The 22,289-nt window shown below is 46.5% G+C and overlaps 1 protein-coding gene across 1 annotated transcript in view; it reads right to left on the bottom strand.

Moving 5' to 3' along the window:
- LOC130155302 (voltage-dependent N-type calcium channel subunit alpha-1B-like) overlaps positions 1–22,289 on the bottom strand; it is a 297,246-nt gene that overhangs the window by 163,527 nt on the left and 111,430 nt on the right. The window contains 1 exon segment of the mRNA XM_056352410.1: positions 281–384. Coding sequence (XP_056208385.1) covers positions 281–384 — 104 coding nt within the window.

The following is a 22,289-nucleotide window of genomic DNA, read 5'->3' as shown; positions in this document are numbered from 1 at the left end:
GTACAGTTACAGGGAGCTCACTTAACTCTTGGGTCTGGATTCAGAATCAACTCATGTAATGATTTTTCATCCGCCTACCCCCCATCCTATGCCTCTGTAGTCTTATCGAAGTACCCCTCTGCAAGGAAAGGGCAGGGTAGGAAATGTGCGAAATTTAAACGTATGGTGTAATGCACCACCCCATCTTCTCTTTTTCACCTACATCCTCCCACAGCGCTAAAGCCAACAGGTCTTCCCTTTCCATATCCAGGTGGAGACACACAAGTCATTAGTGCCTTACCCTGATAAGACGCCCAGCACCAAGTTGAGCATGAAGAAAGAGCCAATGATGATGAGAGGGATGAAGTAAAGCCAGTTCCAGGTATTTCCTGCAGCATCATTTGTCTGGAAACAAAGAAAAAGGGAGAGAGAAAACCAAATATTAGTACACCTCAGAAAAAAAGTACCATACAGAAACTGCAGGGCAGAAGGGCGGGGGGGGATGCCCCTCAGATTCCCCCAGGGCTGTCCACCAGTGATATACTGGCCAGTTCTGTTATGTTCTCCAGTTAAAATGCCAGCAAAAGGACTGCTGAACCGCACTGCTTATCCCATCGTCCACACCACAATTTGTCACCAGCTCCAGTGAGAAGATTCAACTAATTCCACAGTTCCAAGCTGACCCTGCTGCAGGGCCAAAACACACTTTTGAGCGACCTAGCTCCCTGCAGGCTTTCTACACCAGCCTGCTCCCTGCCCAGCTCAGCTCTGACTTCCCATGTGCTGAGCATCAGCATGGTATTTACATCTGAATTGAGACACACAACTACGGGAGGGAACCACAGCCTTCCTTTAATCTGTGCTGCAATTAAGGCAGAGCTGGCACCGTGCCCAGGATCTGTGCATACGTACACACAGAGCAGAAGACAAGAAGTCTGCAAGAAAACGAGGCATCTTCAGAGAGATTGCAATTCCACATCTGCTTACTCAGCACTTTTGGCTTCTGTCATCAAAACCCGCCTGAGGCTCCCTGAAGCAAGCAGCAGTCTACATTAAGGGGAGGGAAGGGTGGTTTAGTTTATGACAAAGTTTCTGCATTCATCAGCCACAAGGGAGCTCTTTAAAGAACTGCTGAAAAGTAAAACGCCACATGGCCATTTACTGAAGCCAAGTGTGGAGAAAAATGCAAATTCTTCTCTTGTGCATGAAGAATGCAGCAATTTGAGAATCTAACGTTGAGTGTAAGGGAGGGCAAAAGGGAAGCAAAAAGACCCAAAGACATTCCCCTCCTCCTGCAGAGGGTGAAGAACACACACACAGAGCTCACCTACCCGCCCAGCCCCAGGGGCTGGCAGAGACCGCAAAGAAGTGCTCTCAAACACCGATTTGTAAAAAATGCAGCAATTCTAACCGATATTGGTGCCTTTTACTTATTAGCTGTGGTGCTTTTTGGTCACTACTCCCAACTGTATTTGCAAGCATAATTTTGCTCACAGGATTCACAGGAAGAAGTGTGAATTAAACTTCTTGCAATTGATGCCATCTCAAAACATCTCTGCATGAGCAAAACCAAACAAGCAAACCCGATGTGTGATGCAGGTGACCAATGTCGTAGCATTTCTTGCAAGGAATAACATTGACAGCACTAAGGAAAGTAAATACCTTCTGAGCCATTTTTAATATGGTGCATATCTGCACAAATTCTTCCTCAAGGAACACGCTCTGGATCAAACACATGACGAGCATTTCTCTAAACAGTGAACATCTTCAGAAATATCTGTGTCAGTTGATCAGTGACTCACCCGAGAGAAACCGGGACTAACTAGCCTCACCACAAACCACCCCTGCTAGAGGCAAAACCAGCGCGTGACAGACAAATTAATCTGAAGAGAAAACGGGCTGGGAAAATGAGAGCAGACAGACAGGGAAAACTCTGTGCAGCCCAATCTCTCATTACTGTTTTTTAATGCCTTTTGCAATACCCATCACCCCTCCCCAGTGGTGCTACTTCTTCATTCACTGTTCTGTCTTTCCATTCCTCTCTCTCTGCTTTTAGCTATTTCTTTTCCCTGTTCTCCTGCACCACGTCTCTACAGGCGGCTTCGGAGGAAACAAGGACGCTCACCCTCAGTGCTTCTTCCCCGACACATGGAGAAAGCACCTGGTACCGCCCCAGCCTGCTCTCCTGGGGTGGTCAGAGCAACACCTGGGGGTTATATTTAGAGGCTGTTCTTCAACTCTCATTTTGTTGACCAATGTGGCAGCCCTCATCGTCTCCAGTGGGAGCAAGCGCATCCCATTCAGCCCGGCTGGGGACTGCTAGCCAGCCCACAAGGAAGAGCTGGAGGAAGGGAACAGATGGGAGAAGGGAAACCACATAAACACGCAAAGAGAGTGCAGCAGGTTCATTGCTGCCAAATGATCGTTTATCATTTATTTATTCATTTGAAGCCCAAACTTGGCGACAGATCCACAATTCCATGCCATGATCAAAGCCCTTAAAAATGAAATGTGCTGAAATACGACTAATTAACCACTCTCCTCTGAGCATTTGCTAGACTACCTTATGCTCAGGGCAGGGCAGGGACTCGCTCTGTTTGCTCTGCCTCGCAGACAGGGATCCAGGACAAACTAGAGGGCAAAACACTAGGCCAAAGGTTTGACAGAAAACCTCTCCCGAGAAACCAGAACCTTCATGGACATGCAGCATCTTTCCCAGTGCTCCCAAGCGTGCTTGAACCCAAACACAATTTGTGGCACCAGCTCTGCCATGAGATGCTTTAATGAATCAAACCTGTTTGCTGCCAGGAAAATCAAAATCCTCTCCCCCAAGGAAAGCCCCCAAGTCCCACAGGCACTTCTGGCTGCGCTGAGCAGGGGAGGCAGCCTTCTGCCTGCAGAGCCACTGGGGCTTGGGCTGTGGCTCAGCTCCAGGCTTGCTCGTTAAGTAGGATGAGTCAAGAGATCAAATCAATTCTTATGTTCCAGGTAAAAGATTTCACTGGTGTAACGCCTGGCTGACTGTCAGTGCTACTTGATCCTAATCACAGGTCTAACCCGACAGGGAAGAAGGAGAAACTAAATACTTGTCACGATGTGCCAGAATTACACCCAAATACAGGAAGGGCTTACAAGAGAGCTCCCTCACTGCTCAGGAGCTGAGGAACCCACCGGTCAGTAACAGCCACAGGGGTCTTCACAAGCCCCCCCAAGCAGTGCCTACACCAAGCTGCAGCCTTTCTCCAGGAGACAGCACAAGATCCCCACAGGAAAGGTGCTACACAGCGGGAAACTGAGGCACGGGAAGTCTGAGAGACACTTTCAGGGTCAGAGGGATCTGTACCTGAAGCATTTAAAGCCCATACAAACTGTCCAGCCCCTGTAGCTTTCTTCCCAACCAGCCCAGCTGCCACAGCTCCCTCTCAGCTCCAAGCAGCTTCCACCCCCTGGATGTGGCACTTTTATCAAGATGCACCCACCATGCCCATTCACAGCCGCTGCCTCCTTTTCCTTTGATCTTTGTTGGGGTTTGGTTTTTTTTGGTTGGTTGCTTTTACTTTGCTAAAAGTGTAACCTAAATGCCCAACAGCATCCTTCTAGCCTCTTCCAGGTGAGACTGCTTCATCATCCACCCTGGAGCCTGATGCCACTGCTCAGCAGGAGCACCCAGGTCACAGCTGGATGCCAACGGACAACCTTTATATGCTGGCTCTGCACAAGTTGGCTTTAAGCACCTGGGGGCTCTCTCCTGCTTTCACACAGCACCAAGCACATTGCCAGCATGCCCAGGCAGTGACAGCACAGCCACCTCTCTACAGAGACACAGAGAAAGGTGGGTGAATACCGTCATCTACAACAAATGCAGAGGCTAAAAGGCTTCTGTCACACAGGGAGATTAATGCCCTGAGCTCTCAATACAGCCAAAGAGAACGGAGTGTACTCCGGCACAACACGAGGTATTTCCCACAACCAAGGCACAACTTTTGTGCCTTGTCCAGCACTAATGCTCGCTTTTGTCTCCCAGCGACCGAGCTCTTCGGCCACCACTTCGTTATGTTAACAAGATGGCAGCTGCATCTAACTATTAATTCATTTAAAGATATGTTTTGAAACAATTGACTTGAAAGCAGCCTGCTGTTGCTTGCAATGTGCTGCAGAGACCAGAAATGCTTTCGTATTACCTTCCATCTTCCTTTCGGCAGTTCCCATGTTCCGAGGGACACAAGGAGGCAGAGCCCTGCTGCCTGGCTGCCCTGAGATGAGTTTCTCATCTTGGTGGAGCTTCTTGCTCCAGAAGCAGCTCTGCTCCAGCCAGCCCCATGCCCTCACTGTGAGATGGCCAGCGAAGCCCTGCCTGCTCCAACATCCTTCTCCCAGGCCATCCCCATCCTGGCAGCGCGATGCCGGCTCTCTGGGGATCCTGCCTGCTTCCAGCTCGGTGCTCCCCATGGCTGGGGCATCACTGGGGAGCCTCGCAGCTTGCCGAATCCCACACACTGCTGACTTCAAATGGGACTGATCAAAGGGAGCAGGAGCTGGTTTGGTAGGGGAAGGAGCATGTAAATACTCCACAGCACTTCCCTGCCAACAAGGCTTCCATCAGCAGTGGGAAGTTACTGGGAAAACTAAGAGAGCTCCTGCAGAAAAAAGACCCAGCAGCCCCTGAGGAAGGGAAGCCTGTGCAATTTCTCCCAAGGTTGCTTGATCACCGTTTACATCAGTGATGAGATCCTAGTTCCAGGATCCCAAAATAACAAACACACAATTAAGTGAAATTTGGTTTACACACAGCCTCGCACAGGCAAGTGACTGCCCCGGCTTAATGGCTGGCAAATCTTAGGTTTGGGGAGATTTACAGACAGCAAATTAGAGCCAGTCAAACAGAATAATCCCCCAAATCCTGCCCCACTCTTTCCTCTAAGCAGACAGCACAGCTGTCCCCAACCTCCCACTCTCCTCCAGCTTCTGCAACACGACTTAAATCTATATTTGATGTGGCAAAAAAAAGGGGAATTCCACATACCTGGGCACGTGTGCCACCAACCAGCAGCAAACCAGCACACTAAGGCCATGCCCAGGGCTCAATCTGAGACCCGATGGATCTGCAATCCAAAACTGACAGCTTCCCCCAGCTGGTGCAGACCAACCCACCACTACCCTGCACTGCCCACAGCCCCACTCAGTACACTCCAAGGACCAAGAGAGCCAGGCACTGATACCACATGTTTAAGTAACTTATTAAAATAAGCTATTAAACACTTTCTGAACCTGATTAAATCCTCTCGGGCAACACAAAGGCAGCAGAACAACAAAGACCTTTGCTGTAGGAAAATGCCAGGTGGTACATGGCAGGGATGGGATACCCTGACTGAAGGCTGTTGTGCTGCAATGAACCTAAGGAAAAAAAGTCTCACATTTCAGCTCCTGATTTCCAGGCTTCTGAACAAAATCATAATTCTCTTTGCCCTTCTCCCAAAATCATGGCTGCCTCCACTTGCAGTTCCTTTATTCCTGTCCTGGAAGGAAGAGACCCACACGCGAACATCCTGACTTTATGGTAAGGCTATAATTAGTACAAATTATACAGACTTCCTGATGACTTTGACTTGTACTCAGGAAGCCAGTGCACAGGATCAGTGCAAGCTAGGCGCTGAGCACTGCCCACACAGCACGGACAAACCCCCCACAGACCCCCTTCTGCACCTCTGTGGGTGCAGTCACGATGCAAACTCACCCTTGCTCACAGCAGGAGCAAAGGAAACACACTCCAAGCTTCATGGCTCAGGGTCAAATTCCCTTCTGCGCTGCTATGGGTGGCAGGCACCTCTCAAAGCAAGTAGCTGTACAACAGCCTTCACCAGAGCTCCTCTGCCAGCACCTAAAGGCAGCCAAAATGCCTTTACAGGTGTTCTTCTGTTGGCTTGGAGCTCTAAATGAGACCTTAAGGGCAGTGTCTGCAGACGCGTGGAGTCACAGACCATTACACTGTGTGCCAGCACCAACCTGAGTAACAAACCTCAGAAGGTGGTCTGGACTGGTCCTGCCAGCGGGTCTCCAGCCAGGGTTCCCTGGCTGGGCAAAGACGCTGCTTTGACCTCTTCAGGCTGTTAGAAACCCCTTTAGACTTCAAGTTACTCTACTTTTTTTTACCAGCAGAATAACAAAACAACTCTCTCTGCCCCTGAGCAAGGAGCCATTCTGCTGCTTATATGAGTTGCTTATTTCAGCCACTTTTGACAAGAGCAGCAACCCTGAGGCAATTGCCCCGGATCTGAGAGGAGGAAATTCTGCCACCACTTTGCTCAGCACATTGTCCATCAACGTGAAAAACAAGCAATTAATGGGCTAACATGTAATCCTCTGGAAATGTTTCCAGAGTGGGGTTCAATAAAGAAGGGGTATAATTTGACAGATACAGCCAAAGCTGAAACACCACAGACCATTAGCTCTTTAGTATGGTTTTAATCAAAATGTATAGTACACCTAGAGTTTACTCACTTTAATCTAATCAATGGCAGAGCCTGACTTATTTGGGGCAATTAAAGTGTGATTTTCCCTTAGATAAGTGCTTTTGCATTGAGGAAAACTCTCAGCTGTCTTTGAGAGATGAACTCTATTTACCCTTCATCTGATTTTTCACAATTCGCTCCTTGCTACTTCTGTTAATTAACAACGCTATTTATGGTTGATTTATTTCTGTCTGTTCCAATTCTTAGGATTAGGTGAACACAGAAATTACTAAGAACAAACCCAAAAATATGAAAAGCGTGTACAACGAGCACACAGAGCCCTGCCTTACCCAGCACATTTTCTCTAGGCGCTAAGCAACTCCCGCTGAGCTCTTCATCAGAGACAGACAGACCTTGCACAGGAGGCTATAAGGGCAGAAACCCCAAATTTGCTGAGGAAAGCCGTTCCGAGTTCAATCTGCGGAATCAATGACAAGCTACCCTATTCACAACACAGTCACAGACTCAAATGACATTTAAACCAGTCACTTCTCTGAGATGCTACATATTCCACATGACTGTAACAGCCTAAAGCATCGATCTGCACTTCTGGGGAGTGCAAAGTGCTTTCGCAGATAGAGAACGAGGCACAGAGGCTTCATATGAACTGAGCAGGTTCAAGTCCAAATCTAACTCACATCTGAAGTCCCTGAATGCATTTAGCTGTGGTCAAGCGTAAGCTTTGCCTACTCTCATTAAGAAATACTCATTATCATATGCAATGTATTTGTAAGCAAGATCCCTGGTGGCAAGGCTGGACCCCATTCTGCTGAAAGCCGTAAAGTATCTGTCCCAAAATCCAACCTGGTGCAGCGTAGGCTAATGTATTTGTCAGATTAGAGCATGAGACCTTGGCTTCCCCCTTAAAAAGATAATCTCAAGCCTAAAACCTAGCAGGGCTTTGGATAGCTTTATCGTATTTCAGGTTTCATTTTAAACAAATATGACTGGAGGGATTTGCATAAACTTAAAATATTACAGCCTTCAGAAATAAATCCAGGGGTCTAAGGGATAATGAAGGGGCCTTAGTCTCCCATCAATAACATACTGGGAAGAGCTGAGGAGTGCAGCATCTTCCTCATCTCCCTGAGAAAGTCACACCTTAACAGATCATTCAGTAGAGCTGTGAAATATTTTTTCTCTATTCCATTTATTCAGTTACTGAAAAGGTATTAATAAGTATTGCTTTTCCAAAATACTAATTTTTCTCCTTTTATTCCTACTTACCCCCCCCCCCCCCCCCCCAATCTCTTTGGATCAACTAAAAACAGAAGGAGAAAAAACAAACAAAAAACCAAAGAAACACCACATTTTTTAAAAAAGGCTTTTATCTTGTAAGTCTTATCTAGCATTTTTCACCCAGAACCACCAAGCCCTGCACTGAGGTCTTTATTGTTATCCCCAGCTTCACAGGAGGTGAAATTGGGTCACAGCCAGGTGAGAGCAGAGCTGCTTCCACATTTCCCAGCAGACCAGCAAGAGCAGTCCCATCTCTCAAGTCCTGACCCAATGTGCTGGCTTACACAAAATATCTGCAAAAAAAGCATTTCCCCCCATCCCTTCCAGTTTAAATACAATCTTGGCACAAAGTCAGCCCAGTAACTTTGGTTACTGACTTTCAGATGTTACAGTCCATTTGCAGAGAGCATCTGGTATTCAGCTCTTCAGGGACATGACAGCCGGGGATGGGGGAGTGCTGGTGATTGACCCTTCAGAGCAAAATTAAATTGGCAGCGAGGTGCATTTCCAATTGATGCTCAGGGGTTGTACCACCCACGGGAGGGAGAAGACAGAGCACACCTGCCTGGTGTGCTCATCCGGGTGAAGGATAAAACTAAAACAGGTTGGTTAATGAAATTAGTGGTCAGCCCAATTCACACTCCCACACGTGCTACATACAGCAAAACGGGGTTGGATTGGGTTTCAAATCCCTGCCTTGAGCATCCCTCCATCTGGGATCAGTGAGTTCAGGGCAGGTGCCCCTGCATGAAGAGGGAGTGAATTGCCTCAGCCCAGCAAGCTGCAGGGAAAGTTGGAGTCAGTCTTAAACACTGCTCCTAACATCCTACAAGCTGGCAGCATTTTCCACTTAGCTACAATACTGCTAGCCTTGTATGAACATGTTTTAACTGTAGTTGTTGCATGCAATAATAACGTTAATTCGGCCAAGTTTAAACAGAAGCAAATGCCTCCCTTTGTTTCTCCCCTTCTCCAGCCTTACAGAGTGGGGAGAACTGAAAAGGCAAAACCACTGATGGTTTATGCCTTGATCCAAAGGCTTATGGCACCAATAAATCAATACGTAAATAAGCTAACAAGATTTCTTGATAAAAAATTCATTCTTTCCCCAGCTAGTGTGGACTCACTCAGCTGCTTTATTCATGAGCATACCTACCTGCCTGCCTGGCACTGTGAAAGCTCTTTCACTGTCAAAAACTACTGGCCAAGGGACTTTACCTATTCTTTTTAATACTTTTTTTTTTTTTTGTAATCTCTCCTCCCTTTTATTTTTTAAAAAGCTCTGGACTTTTAATTATGAATGTAAACTTGGCATGGGCAATTCCTATTGGAAACAGGTAATGCATGTTCACAATAAGCAAGGTCAGACCTGTGGTGGAGGTACTCGGGAGAAAGCATCACCCCAGCAACCCTGTGAACCCTGGGAAGTTACGGCCCTGAAGCTGTCTGGAACATGCATTTTACAAATATGAGCTCCTTCTGCAAGGCCACACAGCAAAGTTAATGGCACAATGATGAACAGAGCCCAGAAAGACCAAAGCTGTAACCAGAAGCACCCAAATGCATCTCATGGGCTACCTGCAACCCCAAACCCTTTTGTCTGGCTAGTAGTCTTTAACAGCAGACCAAGGCACTGCCTTGCTAATGGCCACAGTACTCAGCCCACAGGTCACCCAGCATCTGCACCAAGCCAGACCCATTTACCTCAACACCCTCAGAAGCGATGTCTAACAAAGAACAAAGAACAAACCTTCCTTACCTGTATTCAATATTCATCATAAATCTAAAAGCCAAATAGCTAGTAAGACCGAGTAATTCAAATAGTTTCACCTAAATGTGACTCAAACCGAGATGCTAAGGGGGCAGCCAATTCATCCAGCAAAACTCCAGGAGACTCTACAATTCAAACCAGCACTGCAGATGCCTCACCGTTATCCTCAAGTGCCTTTTCTCTGAGCACGCAACCAAGTTCTGTTTTGCTAAGACAGGGGAGGGAGCACTGCCAGGTCCCCACACAAGGTTAGCACAGAGGCTGTTGGGGTTGGGTCGTGCAGAGTTTGAGGAAAGATCACCCCTTGAGAAACAGGCACTGCTTTTAAGTTTGAAATTCTCGGAAAGCCGGAGTGCTGTGCTTGTCATTCATTGCTTGAGAAGACTCATGTGTAAGTCAAGATACACTTATAATAAATTCAGTGCTCTCTTGATGTTTTTTTCTTATACTGCAAAGCCAACCAACAAGGCTTCAGATATCTGCCATCTTCCACTGAAAAGCCAAAGCTGTCCCGAAATGCACTCCTAAAGTCATAAGGAGGGAGAAATACAAATACTTATGTATGCACACAGGCACGTGTATTTAGAGCTCTGTTCAGTTTGGTTGCTCATGGATACGTGTGATATTTAGATAAGGATACATTCAGAGCAATACACAGGTTTTGTTGGTCTAGCGAGTAGATGCAGAATAAACTTTTCCTCCCACTCAGCAGCTCCTGTGGGCTGCAGCCCCTAAGTCAGCAAGACAGGGCCAGTCACATGGACCGATTCCCAGAACACTGAAACAATCCAATCCTCGATCATTCTCTGACTTTGAATGTAGGAAACTGTGGGTCAATGCCCAAAATCACTATCATTAACAACAGTCCTAAGAATAATGCACAGGCTTCCTCATCATGTTCAATGCAGATCTAGATTCTTTCTGATTTCCCCTCTAAACATCGCCGGTAAAAGCTTCCCAAGAAATTTTCAATAGCAGAAAACTGTTTAAATTAATGAAAGTCTTGACTCCATTGTATAAAATTGTAACAATAGGCTATTACATGCATGCATTCTTCAGCAGAGGATTGGGATTGAGCAGAGTATCGATCTATTTAGGTTAGGCCAGCTTCTCATTTTGTCCTCTAATGACACTATCTCCAGCGGTACAGCTTCTCTTCTAGCTAATTACAAGCAGAAAATAACCTTGGAGATACGTCTACAGCCCACAGAACTAGCCGGAGCCGAGGGCTCAGTCACACAAACTTCAGAGCATGGCAAAACCCCCAAGTCCAACAGTCCTTGGTCAATGCAAACCCTCCTGCTCAGGACAGGGGGCCAAAGCTATTTTATCCCTACCATTTTCCTGTTTCAGACAAAACAAAGCAAAACACAGTTGGTCATGATCCTCTCAGCTCCATCTAAAGATGTTTCGCGACATTTTATGAAGATGTTTTAAAGAGATAAGGACTGTCTGCTAGAGAGGAAAAAAAATTTATAACCACAAGCCTTGCCAGACTGTTCCAAATCTGAATGAAGACTGTCTGTGAAATTCCAATTTTAAGTGTTAAAATATTTACTATAGTGCCAATTCATTAAGTCTGCAGAAATTTATGAGTCTAGCCCAGAGCTGCTCTTCTCTGTGTTCCAAGAGCCTTCGCAGGGAATGATGCTGCCGAACAACAAAAGGCTTTGCCACAGACCAAGCTAACAAACCAGCTAACCCTAGAATAAGCAGATACACCCAGCTTTTTTTGTTGCATTGATGAGCAGGTGACTTAACTATTATTAAAACAACATCAAATGCTTCAATATGTGACCAGAGTGGCCAGTGCAGAGTTCTCCAGCTGCTTGGGCTGTGCCTTGAGCTCTGACATGGCTACAAACACATGTGGATGAACTCTCTCAACTTGTACATGACTTGCCTGTCTGTACACTTAGGCAAGGTGACTTTGATTTAGAGTTTCTCATTTCACGAACAGTTACCCCGCTTTCCACAGTTACTGGGCAATTTTCCTCCTACAAAGAATTTGCGGAGCATTTGCTGGATTTCGGCACCAAAAAACACAAGAAAAAAAATAATAAAATGTTGATGGAAAACCAAATCTGGATTAAAAATCACCTGTTTGAAAGTCTCTATAGTGCTGGGAATTTTGTCTGTTGGAGGCAAAATAACAGGTTGCCCAGAGAGGTGGTAGATGCCCCATCCCTGGGAAAGTTCGGGGTCAGGTTGGACAGGGCTCTGAGCAAAGTGATCTAGTTGAAGATGTCCCTGCTCACTGCAGGAGCCTTTAAAGGTCCCTTCCAACCCAAACTATTCTATCATTCTATAAAAAGAAGGACGGAAGCTTGAACGTCACCAGTGCTGACCTTGAAGGCCAGGCAGAGAGAACGATGGCATCTTCTGCCAAAGAGCAACTTCAGCTCACACCTTGTTGTAGCACCCCCATGGCGTAATGCCAACAGAGTGACCGTAGGTGACCTGTAACCTAGCAGACTGTTCCCCGTCTTCTCTGCTGCTGACACAACACAGAAAACAGCCCTGGTAGGACCCATCTGCAGCGGTCCCTAAGCCCAGCACCACCTGAGCTGCCTTGCACGCACACCCTGAGCATCCCGCTCGTCCCACCACCAGGTCACCCAGACACAAGGCCACAGCAACACCCCAGCGTTGTGCCCGTTAGAGCAGCCTGCCTTTGCTCCCTCTCCCAAACCCCAGGGCACGTGGCCTGGAGATTAAAGAACGACTCTCCCAGAGCCCACGCACAGCCAGCCTCTTCTATCAGAGAGCCTAGACACAGGTATTTTGGGTTCTTGTAGGAACTATAGGAGCAAACAAAGTGTTCACTTTTGGTTTTCTTAGAAGCATTCTGTTCTTCTCTTCCACTCCAGCCACAGATGCAGTAATCATGGCGTAAGCAGACTGGCATACTACTGAAAGCATGCAGCTGCCTTTTTCATCCTGCGTAGGAAAGCAATTGTTGGGCATGTAAGAGAGATGCTTGTACCCTTGATGCTATAATGTTGTCAAGCTGCAAGTGAATTTCTTCAGCTGGAGTTTTCACTTCTTGGCAAGCACCGATGATTAAGTTGTTGTTTGGGGAGATTTTCTTTTTTTTTTTTTTTCCAGAGAGCAATTGCTCTGTTGAAGGGGCTCTTTAAGTTTGTATGATATATGTCACTCTCTTGCTGTATACCTCAGAATGTCTCCTTATTAAACCTGGAGGTAGGCACCCCACAATCATTTTGAACATACCTTCACTGAAACATTAAATAAAATGCAGAAGATTCAGTGAGGCACTGAAGCTCTTGCTCAGCTTTACACGTTTGCTCAAGTGCTTTTCTGAGCAGAGCAATTTGCTGATTCAGGGCTGAAATGTCCCAATCCTTTTAGCCTTAGAAAGAACGTCCACAGGGGCACAGGGTCAGCTAGTCTGTGTTTCCAGACGGATGGACATCCAGGCACAGACAGGGACGTGCATTGCACCCACCTTGGCATCTAAACACTTCAGAGACGTTTTAGCCTTAGACATGCTTTGCATTTTCTGTTACAATATCTTTGGATTTCTGCAAAACCTTCCAGGTGAGGAAGTATTTAAAGTCCGCTATGCAGTAACACCCCTAACAGATCTGGGAGTTCAGCCCTTTGGCAGACAGGTGCTATGGCCCTCCAAAATCCAGGAGGAAAGCATGAACAAATGGATATCAGCCAGGGCAGAGTTAAGACTGGTATAAGATCGTTGTACTAACAGCTCATCATTCCACACAGGACTTATCAGTTGTACAGATTCCTCCATTTACCATGTGCTTTTCTCTCACAGGCGCCAACAGAGTAGTTCAGCTAGTCGGGGGGACTTCTGCTGTTTCAAGGGATTTTTCAGGCTGAACTACAAGTCTGTTGATGAACACACCAATTCATTATACTGCTATATTTATATATATACACGATAAGGTCTCATTAGTAGCAAATATGTAACTCTGAAGCCTGATGTGAGGCTTCTCTCTGGCGAAATGGGAGATGAAAAATCCAGTCCATCTTCTGCTCAAGAGCAAGATGCTCAGGACAGTTTTGGCACGGAGCTCCAGTCACAGAGAAGTTTGGTTATTTTTGTGTCATTAGGTTTCTGCCTGGCAGCAGGGCACAGGTAGTGGGTGATCTGTTCATACAAGAATTTCTGAAACTTGGGAAAGATGCTGGGAACTAAATGACTGTCACATACAAGTGATAATGATAATCTAAATGAACTCTGACCTAAAAGACTAATTTTTCTACATAATAATAAACCTCCATGCCACCCAAGCAATACACATGGTGTAACAACATAATGGGATGGAGCAGCTTTAAATTCAGCAGGAAACATGGGTGAAATCCACACCTCTAAAACCATCTGGAAGAAGGTCTACACATCAACCCATTCAAGACCTCAGAAGAGGTATAAATGGGACACAGGCAACATGCAGGCTCTCTGTTGGGGTGGGTTTCACACATGGCAAAGCTCCAGCCAGAACTTCCAATGTAGTTTTGTGCTCAAGTTAATAGTTTGGCTGATCTGTTCTGTGCTTTCCTTGCAAGGGTTTGGTCATCCCTAAGTCAGTCCCTGCCTTCTGCACACTTCCAGTACTGGTTCTACACCAATCCACAGTCTTCCCTTCTCCCCCAGCCATTCACTATCGCACCAATCCTGCACTCACAGCTACTGCCAGGCTCTTGGCTGCCTGCTCCTAATCCTGCCAGTGCTGCCCAGCTTTCCTGTAATTGATTGGTGATACTGAAACACAAATCAACATCAGCCCCACAGCAGCAGCGAGAGACTGGGAATTAACTATCCCCTTTGTGTGCACGTACAAGATGGCTGATTCTTATTAGCAAATTAAAGTCATGCTAACTCAATAGTGAATGCCATTTAACACTAACAACATTAAGGGATTTTCTCTTCTTTATGAAACCACAGGGAGAAAGAGAACACAGTTACATCCATGCAGCACCTTAGCACAGCACAGGAGCTCAGCTCCCATCTCCATCACGAGTGCACGACACCAGCATGTCACACATGCACTGCTGGCTCTGTAACGCAGTGCCTGGTCCCAGGCATCTCCCCTGGCACTCAGTGCATTTCCTACAGCAAACGCACAGTGACAGGAAAAGTTCAGCACTGACGAACATCAGGTCCCAAGGTTAATCTTTCCCCAAGACAGGGCTATGGGAAGTTTTACACTGTATGTGTAACCTAGCTGTTAGGCAGATGCTGTCTGCTCTTGCATCTGAGATGCTCTAAAAAGCTGAGAAGTCAGAACAGGCTTTTTGCTATGCACAGACTGTGGAGGCACATTTCTTCACACACCTCTACACATTGCTTGCTTTATCATCGTTAATTTTTTTCATCCCTTTGCTCCTCACTTCCCTCAGTGTGCTGAATTATTAGATCTTCAGTAGGTCTATGCCCACTTTTTTGAAGACACAGGCAAATCTTGATGCCCTGGCCACATGCTGTGTTCCCAGAGAGCGTTTCAGCTCATGAGACACAATTTCAGAAAGCCTAAGTGAAAGCAGAGCGCCCTTGTTTCCATGCTGCCCTTGTACAGCTGTCAATGCCAAGCATGGCATCAGTCCCCTGGTCTGTTTTGCTGGTACTGCTCTCTTCCAGCCCTGGGTCCTGGCATCCCACTGACACCCCACATTCAACTGGAGCAAAGCTTGCCCTTGGACACAACAGAAAATGCAGTGTAAAAGAAAAACTGTATCAGAAATGCACTGTGTGCTTCCCAGTAGCCAAACCAAACCTTTCCTTGGGCTTATTCTTCCTGTGAACATAATGTAAGGAAATCACTTCCACCAGGTTTTTTCCCCCTTTTCCTGTCTGCTTACGCTTTTGCTGTCTAAACAGTTTTGTTCATAAGTATGTTAATTCAGGACAAGGAGAGCAGATACACACACACGAACAAAGAGTGATCACAGGAGACTGAACTTGTCATAAAACCCCTCAGCCACTAACACCGCAGGCTGCCAGCACCAAGACACACAAATATTACCATAAACAAAACTTCATTTATTCTCATCCATCTCAGTATCTAGCAATTATGGATTTGTGCTTTACTGGACTGGCTTCAGATCACTTACAAGAGACAGAAGACAACAGCGTATTAGGTGTGTTCGGAGACAAGTGCAATTTCAAAGCCACCTTCACGGAGTCCCACAGGCTTTGCTATTGCATTTGCTGCTCTCCCAAAGCAGGTGTGACAGTCACACATGAGGAAAGCCAAGCGCATAACCCCACAGGAAACCACAATCATGAGCAAAGGACCCTCAAAAATCCACTTAAGTCACCTTCAAGCGTTAACCAGGTGCTTGAAAGTGTAGGGGGGGGCCTGAGCCCAAGAGGTATCTCACAAGCAGGCAGGAAACCATGAGGGCATCACCTTGGATTCTTCAACTCACAATTGTGACTGATGAACAGAGTGTCAATAGTTCAATCTTCATAGATAAATGCCCCCAGAAAGGCACATGTGAGCTCTCCAAAAAACTGGATCAGACTGACTCTTTTCTGCTCCTACAAGCCCCAACACATCCACCATCCTACCAACAAAACCATCTCTGGGTTGGGCTGGAAATGGAACATCAATTATATACCAATCTTCCATTTCTATGTATTTATAAGAATCAAGAAGTTCAAGGACACAAAGGGGAATGAAAAATACCAAGTGAATCATAACTTATTCTAAATTCAGTGAGGGTAGAGTTCTATTTGGGATACAATTTAAGGTAGACTTACATTTTATTTGAACTGTTTGTTCCTACTTGCAAGCATATTAGGTTAGGCCCAGTCCACAGTCTTGAAATACCCACTGGACACTAATATTTGTCGGTAGAAAATAGAAGAAACATGAAAATCTCTTGCCATTAAGATCAAAAGAGAGTGAGTGTACACTTTGACATTTCTCCTTTTCTGCAAGGAGTCCCTATTTTGCAAAGCAAATTCCACCATGTAGCTTTGAACTCCTGTAGAGAAAAGATAAAAGGTGAAAACCCAGCTCTTTGAAAGTCAACATCAAGACTCCGGCCAACTTCAGGTGAATCAGCTTTGACCCATGATTTTCTGTAGAATGGGGACCACAAACCACACTCCTCAGCTCCTTGGAAGCTCATCAGGCACCTCCACTGCAAAGGCATGACTACACTTCATGGAGGGGTATAGACCAGCTAGCTCAAACAGTGCTGGCTGTGCAAGGACTGCAGCGAGGAGCTCAAAAACCCTCCCAATTCACTCTGTGTACAACGGAAAACATTGAGCTCCAAGCTAACTGCAGCTACGGTGCTAGGTCTACCCTAGATATCTCATGGAAGGCTACCAGCGTGCTGCTTCTCTGGTTACAGGCTTTGTAATGAATGCTTCTACTTGGCATAGTAAAATAATTGTTTTAATTGGGGAATTCATGGGCGGGCAACAAGACTTTTCAGGCTTTTCTCACTTTGCAAAACAAGGGGAGCTTCCCATGGCAATCAGGATTGTGTTTTACAGTGAGTAATAAGGTTATGCAAGGCATGGGAAAAACTGAGCATTGCTGCTATAGAAGAGCAAACCAGAAGTTATTCCACTGTCTCTTCAAAAAGTTTCACACCTCCAAATAGCCTATATCAGCAATATGCAATAGGTGAATCCACCAATGTTCCCACACTAAGCATGGAAACAAGATGCTCTACACATCATTGTTTACTAGATCAGGAGGAAGACCAGAACTCAGAAGGACTCGGATCCCAGGGCACCACAGTTTCTCTTGCTGAGCATCTGCCTTATTTCCTCCCACCTTGGCATTTGTCCCATTTCCTCCCACCTCTGCCTTGTCCCCAGTACTCAGACTCAGTTTTCTTTACCCAGATTCTGCACCTTGGTTTGCCAAGAACTTGGAGGCCATCACTGGAAACATTCTCCCTCAGCAATGCTAACATCCTTAAGCTCCAGCAGCCACTGGTAGTTGTCAGATGACTATGCTTAAAGCATGATAACAAGTGCAACAAGGTAATACTTAACATATTAAAATGCTTGAAGGGAACTAATGAATAAATTTATATAATGGCCCCAAGGGATTATCTGATCACCAGTTACCACTTACCTCAGTAACAGCTTAAGCACAAGCAAAGAGGATGCAGCAACCCCTGGGGTCTCACATCACCCCCAACCCCAGTGTGATGCTCCATGTGAACACTACTGACTGCAGAAAGTGCCCACCCTGAGCAACAGTGCCCAGAGCAGAGCTTGTGTCAGCACCACCAAACCAGGATGCAGAATGGTTGCACCAGCCCGGTGCAGGGGCTGGTCCACATTGCTGAGAGGCATGACTCCTCTGGGTGCATGAGCCTGGGACCAAACTCATCCCAGCTGCAAAGAGACAGGTTTGCTACTCTAGGGCAGGTTGTACTTGAGCAGCATCGCTGCCCACAGTGAGCTGTGCTCTAGGTAGGTTTTTCCCTGATTTCATGGTCCAGAAGATGCTCTGCCCAAACTTCAGGGACCTCTGATCTATCTGAACTGGACTAGATTGAAAAACTGTTCACAACACTGGACTGTGACACTGAGTCCTCCTACACTGATGAGGAAAACAGTTCCTTACTCTATTTTAATGCATACCGAGATCACACTGGAGCCTTGAATTAGCAGAAGGTTAAGTGCACTCCATTTGCTGGAGAAAAGGTTCTTCCCTGTACTCAGGACACAGCAACTTTCCCAAATCACCTGTTGCTCCTTGGACCTTTTTGAGTAGAAACAGACCACAGCTGACAGATCTGCAGCTCACAGAAGTGCTTGTTTGGAGCAATTGCTCTGATGCTATTGTGATTCAGGAAGGAGCTTCCCCCGGCTTATTCTTAAAGCATTTCACCAGCTGATGATTCAGGTTTTTTGCTTCAAGCATAAATCACCTTCCAGATAAAGTCTTGCTAGAAAGCTTTCACCAGCATGGCAGTGCTAGGTTAATGGTTGGACTCAATGATCTTAAAGAACATTTCCAACCCAAAAGATTCTATGATTTGCTCTAATTAAAATGAAACTGAGTATAAACAGTGGATCAGCAAGGAAATACTGGGCTGAGATCTGTGGACTTGCATTCTCCCTGCCCTCCTAAATAATTTGTCACAGAAGGCACGAATATTTGCAAGGTAGATTACTTACTGCAAAGCCAAGTCTTTGGTGCTATTTCTCTCCAAGTCTGTAGGAAGGCTGCACCTGGACCACAAGCAAAGTCCCTCGGAACTGACTGAATAAACCTTCACAACAAACCTCTCACTTTGGAAAGACCTGAGCCAAACCATCAAACTCAAGCCCAAGCTCCCCCTTTCCTGAAGACCACTTTACACAAAACTCTTCAGCTTGCCTGATGCCACCACAGCCCAAATTTTTAGTCTCAAAGCTACTTTCAGGACAAAGCAAACTCTCTCCCTTGGTGAAATTAATGCTGAACTGGTAAAGCACATCTCACAGAATCACAGAATGGTCGAGGTTGGAAGGGACCTCTGGAGACCACCCAGTCCAACCCCCTGCTGAAGCAGGCTCTCCTCCAGCAGGTTGCACAGTCACATCCAGGTGGGGTTTGAATGTCTCCAGAAGAGACTCCACAGCCTCTCTGGACAGCCTGCACCAGTGCTCCGTCACCCTCACAGTAAAGAGGTGTTTCCTCACAGTCAGTTGGAACTTCTTGCACTTCAGTTTGTGCCCGTTGCCCCTTGTCCTGTCACTGGGCACCGCTGCAAAGAGCCTGGCCCTGTCCTGCTGACACTCGCCCTTGAGATATTTGTGTGCATTGATAAGATCCCCCCTCCTCAGCCTTCTCTTCTCTGGGCTAAGCAGGCGCAGTGCTCTCAGCCTTTCCCCCTAAGGGAGATGCTCATCATCCTTGTAGCCTTTGCTGGACCCTCCCCAGTAGCTCCCTGTCTCTCTTGAACTGGACACAACAGTCCAGATGTGGCCTCACCAGGGCAGAGCAGAGTGGGAGATCACCTCCCTCCACCTGCCAGCCATGCTCCTAATGCCCCCCAGTCACCCTGAAACTGACACACACACACAGCCCCCACCGCTGCCAACTAAAAAAACCCTAACTCTTCCAAATATCCCACCACAAATGTAGTAGCAGGAAAACAGGAGCAATAACAAAGCCCTATTGATGCAGGACAATCAATCAATCACAGTTTTGCAGAGGGAAATGAATGGCCCATTAAGGAAGCAGTCATGACCTCAGCTTCCCCGTAATGGGTCTGGGTCCTAGACTGCCTGGCATCAAGGGGATTTCAGCCCTAAGGACAGACCCATGTGGGGCTCTGTCTGCTTTAGCAGCAGGAAGGGAGAGGGTTTGCACAAGCAAAGCAACAAACCCACCCCAACCAAACCACCGTGTGGCAGTGGGCACACAAAGGGAGGGGAGAAGGAAGCGCTCTGCTGAGCCTCAGGAGCAGCAACCTTCCCACTTTCTAGTTAGGGGGAGAAAAAGCATCAGAAAGCATTTTCTTACTAATGCACGATCACAGTTTACATAGACTGCCTCTTGTGGTCCACAGCCTTTTGCAAATCTTAATTAAGCAAAACATTGAAAGTAGGTTCACAGCTCAGCTCTGATGAGTATCCTGCACCCAGGGGAACGCTGGTTTCCTTGAGGACTCCAGAGGCTGAGGCTGGCAGGGGAACTAGCTCCACCACTGCAAAGTTTTCCTGGCCAAAAACATTCTCCTCAGCAGTGGAGAACCCAAATGGTGAATCAAAGCTCCCTGAACAAGTAGTAATCTCTGATGTTCACTCCTGTCTGAGCCTAAATAAAATATGCTGGTTTACTTCTTGTGCTCCACAAACCAAGGTAAAGGGCCCTGACACATGTTCGTTTATCCCACTGCTCAAGTTCTGGATGCAAGAGGCAACATCTCCCAGCTTCCTTCCATATCAACCCAGTAGGGATCCAGCTGACTCAGGCAGCATTAATGTACAGTTGCTGAACTGACTGGTGTTGGATGGACAGTCTGATTGCATTGCTGGTACCTCTGCACAGTCTGACAACTGCATCCACAAACACCCATCATGCTGGGGTTTCAGTCATTGCTGCAACCTCGTTTGGGCTTTTGTTCCATTTTTAAACTTGATGAACTTAAGAATAGGCACAGAAGAAACCAAGATGAAAGCCAAGTGGCCAGAAAACAGCAGATGACTGAAGCTGTGAAAAAGTAAAGGGCTGCACAGAGTGGATCTTCTCCACCCACATCTTTTCTCAGCTACTAACTTGCAAAAGCACAGCCAGCTCTTCAGCAAGCAGAGCAGCACAGGGAGGGGGTGACAGAGCGTGCAGGGCAGGGCCAAGGGAAGAGGGGCAGAGATCGCTGCTGGCACTAGTTACATGAGCATCATCTGCCAAGTGGTCCTGTAGCACGACACACACTGTTCACCCTCCACCCAACAAGGGGACCATCCAGAGACCCTCGGATCTGTCAGAGACATGAACCCACCAAGTATTAAAACCTAAGCTGGGGTCTCAGTCAAGGCTTGACATTATAACAACAAATCAACTGTGTCTCATCCAGGCATCTGTTTCCAATTAGATTAATGGGTATCTAGAATGATACTATAATTTTCAAAACAACCCCCAAAATCAATACCCCAATAGTAAGCTCTGGTTTTTGCATGTGGTACAAAAGGCAGTTTGGGAGAAGATGATCTAATACACCACGTATTGATTAATCGATTCCAGCCAGGATGCTAATGGGCTTTTCTTACAACAGTTGGCACTAGAAGGAAGGAGCAGGATTGCTGAATGAGAATGGGCAAAACTGGTTGCGTGATAAAGTTTCAGGGAGAGGGGAGGGCATGCTAGTGGGGAAATGGGCCCTTCTAGAGATTGCTCTAAGTGGGTAGAGACCGGGGGAAAAAAAAACAGAGGAATGAAACAATGAATGCAGAAGGTAATAAATCAGATATATCGGCTACAAACACAGCAGAATTGTACCGTGCAATTTAGTGTCGTTGATATTAATAATACTTTCCTGTTGCTACAGAAACCCTCACGGGAAGGTCTGCGAAAGAGCCCAGCATGGGTCTAGAGTCTATAATGAAGTAGACTGAACACTTTGTAGTCCTACCAGCCAGTGAAATGGTCCGGAGGCATTATTAATGCCTACCTTAGTTATTTTTCCACTTTGGCACTTCTGGCTAGGACAGCATGGGGTAATTCAGATCACCTGTGCACGGCTGCCAGATTGTCCTTCCTTCTACAGTCACCAGAAAGAAGCAGCCAACATAGCCATACATTGTTAATCATCACCACTTGCTCCCTCCTTCCTGTCCCTGTACTTGTTGAAGTCCTCTACCACCATTGAAAATGGGAGTACAAAACAGCTAGACTATCCTCCAGACCCCAACCACAGAACTTTACACCCACTGCAGAAACGTGAAGACCTAAGTAAGTCACAGAGCTGGGGAGAACATGTCTGCAACAGACACACAGGTCCCTTACAGCTCCCAAAGAGCAGCCATCACACTTTGCAAGGAAATATGACACAGATGCTGGAAACCAGCCGACAGGCTCTATTCCCAGCCTGTTAGCCAGGGTGAGGTGCTTGCCTCTCAAGACTGAACACCTCAAAAGGGTGGGTAGATATTTCAGAGACAAACAAGAGCATTACACTGCCTGAAAGACAGAAGAGTCATTCAGTTGTTACTACTTGGGTGAGGTTGCCCTACTCTTTGTAAAACTGGAAATAGTAAAACTGACCAAGAGGTTTTGACCTTGAGTGGCTGTGACATGGTCCAGGCTGGCAGAAGTCACAGCCAGTGAAGACCCTAGCAA

This window comes from Falco biarmicus, chromosome 9 (assembly GCF_023638135.1).
Source record: "Falco biarmicus isolate bFalBia1 chromosome 9, bFalBia1.pri, whole genome shotgun sequence".
Classification (NCBI taxonomy): domain Eukaryota; kingdom Metazoa; phylum Chordata; class Aves; order Falconiformes; family Falconidae; genus Falco; species Falco biarmicus.
This window is presented reverse-complemented; position numbering and strand designations above follow the sequence as displayed.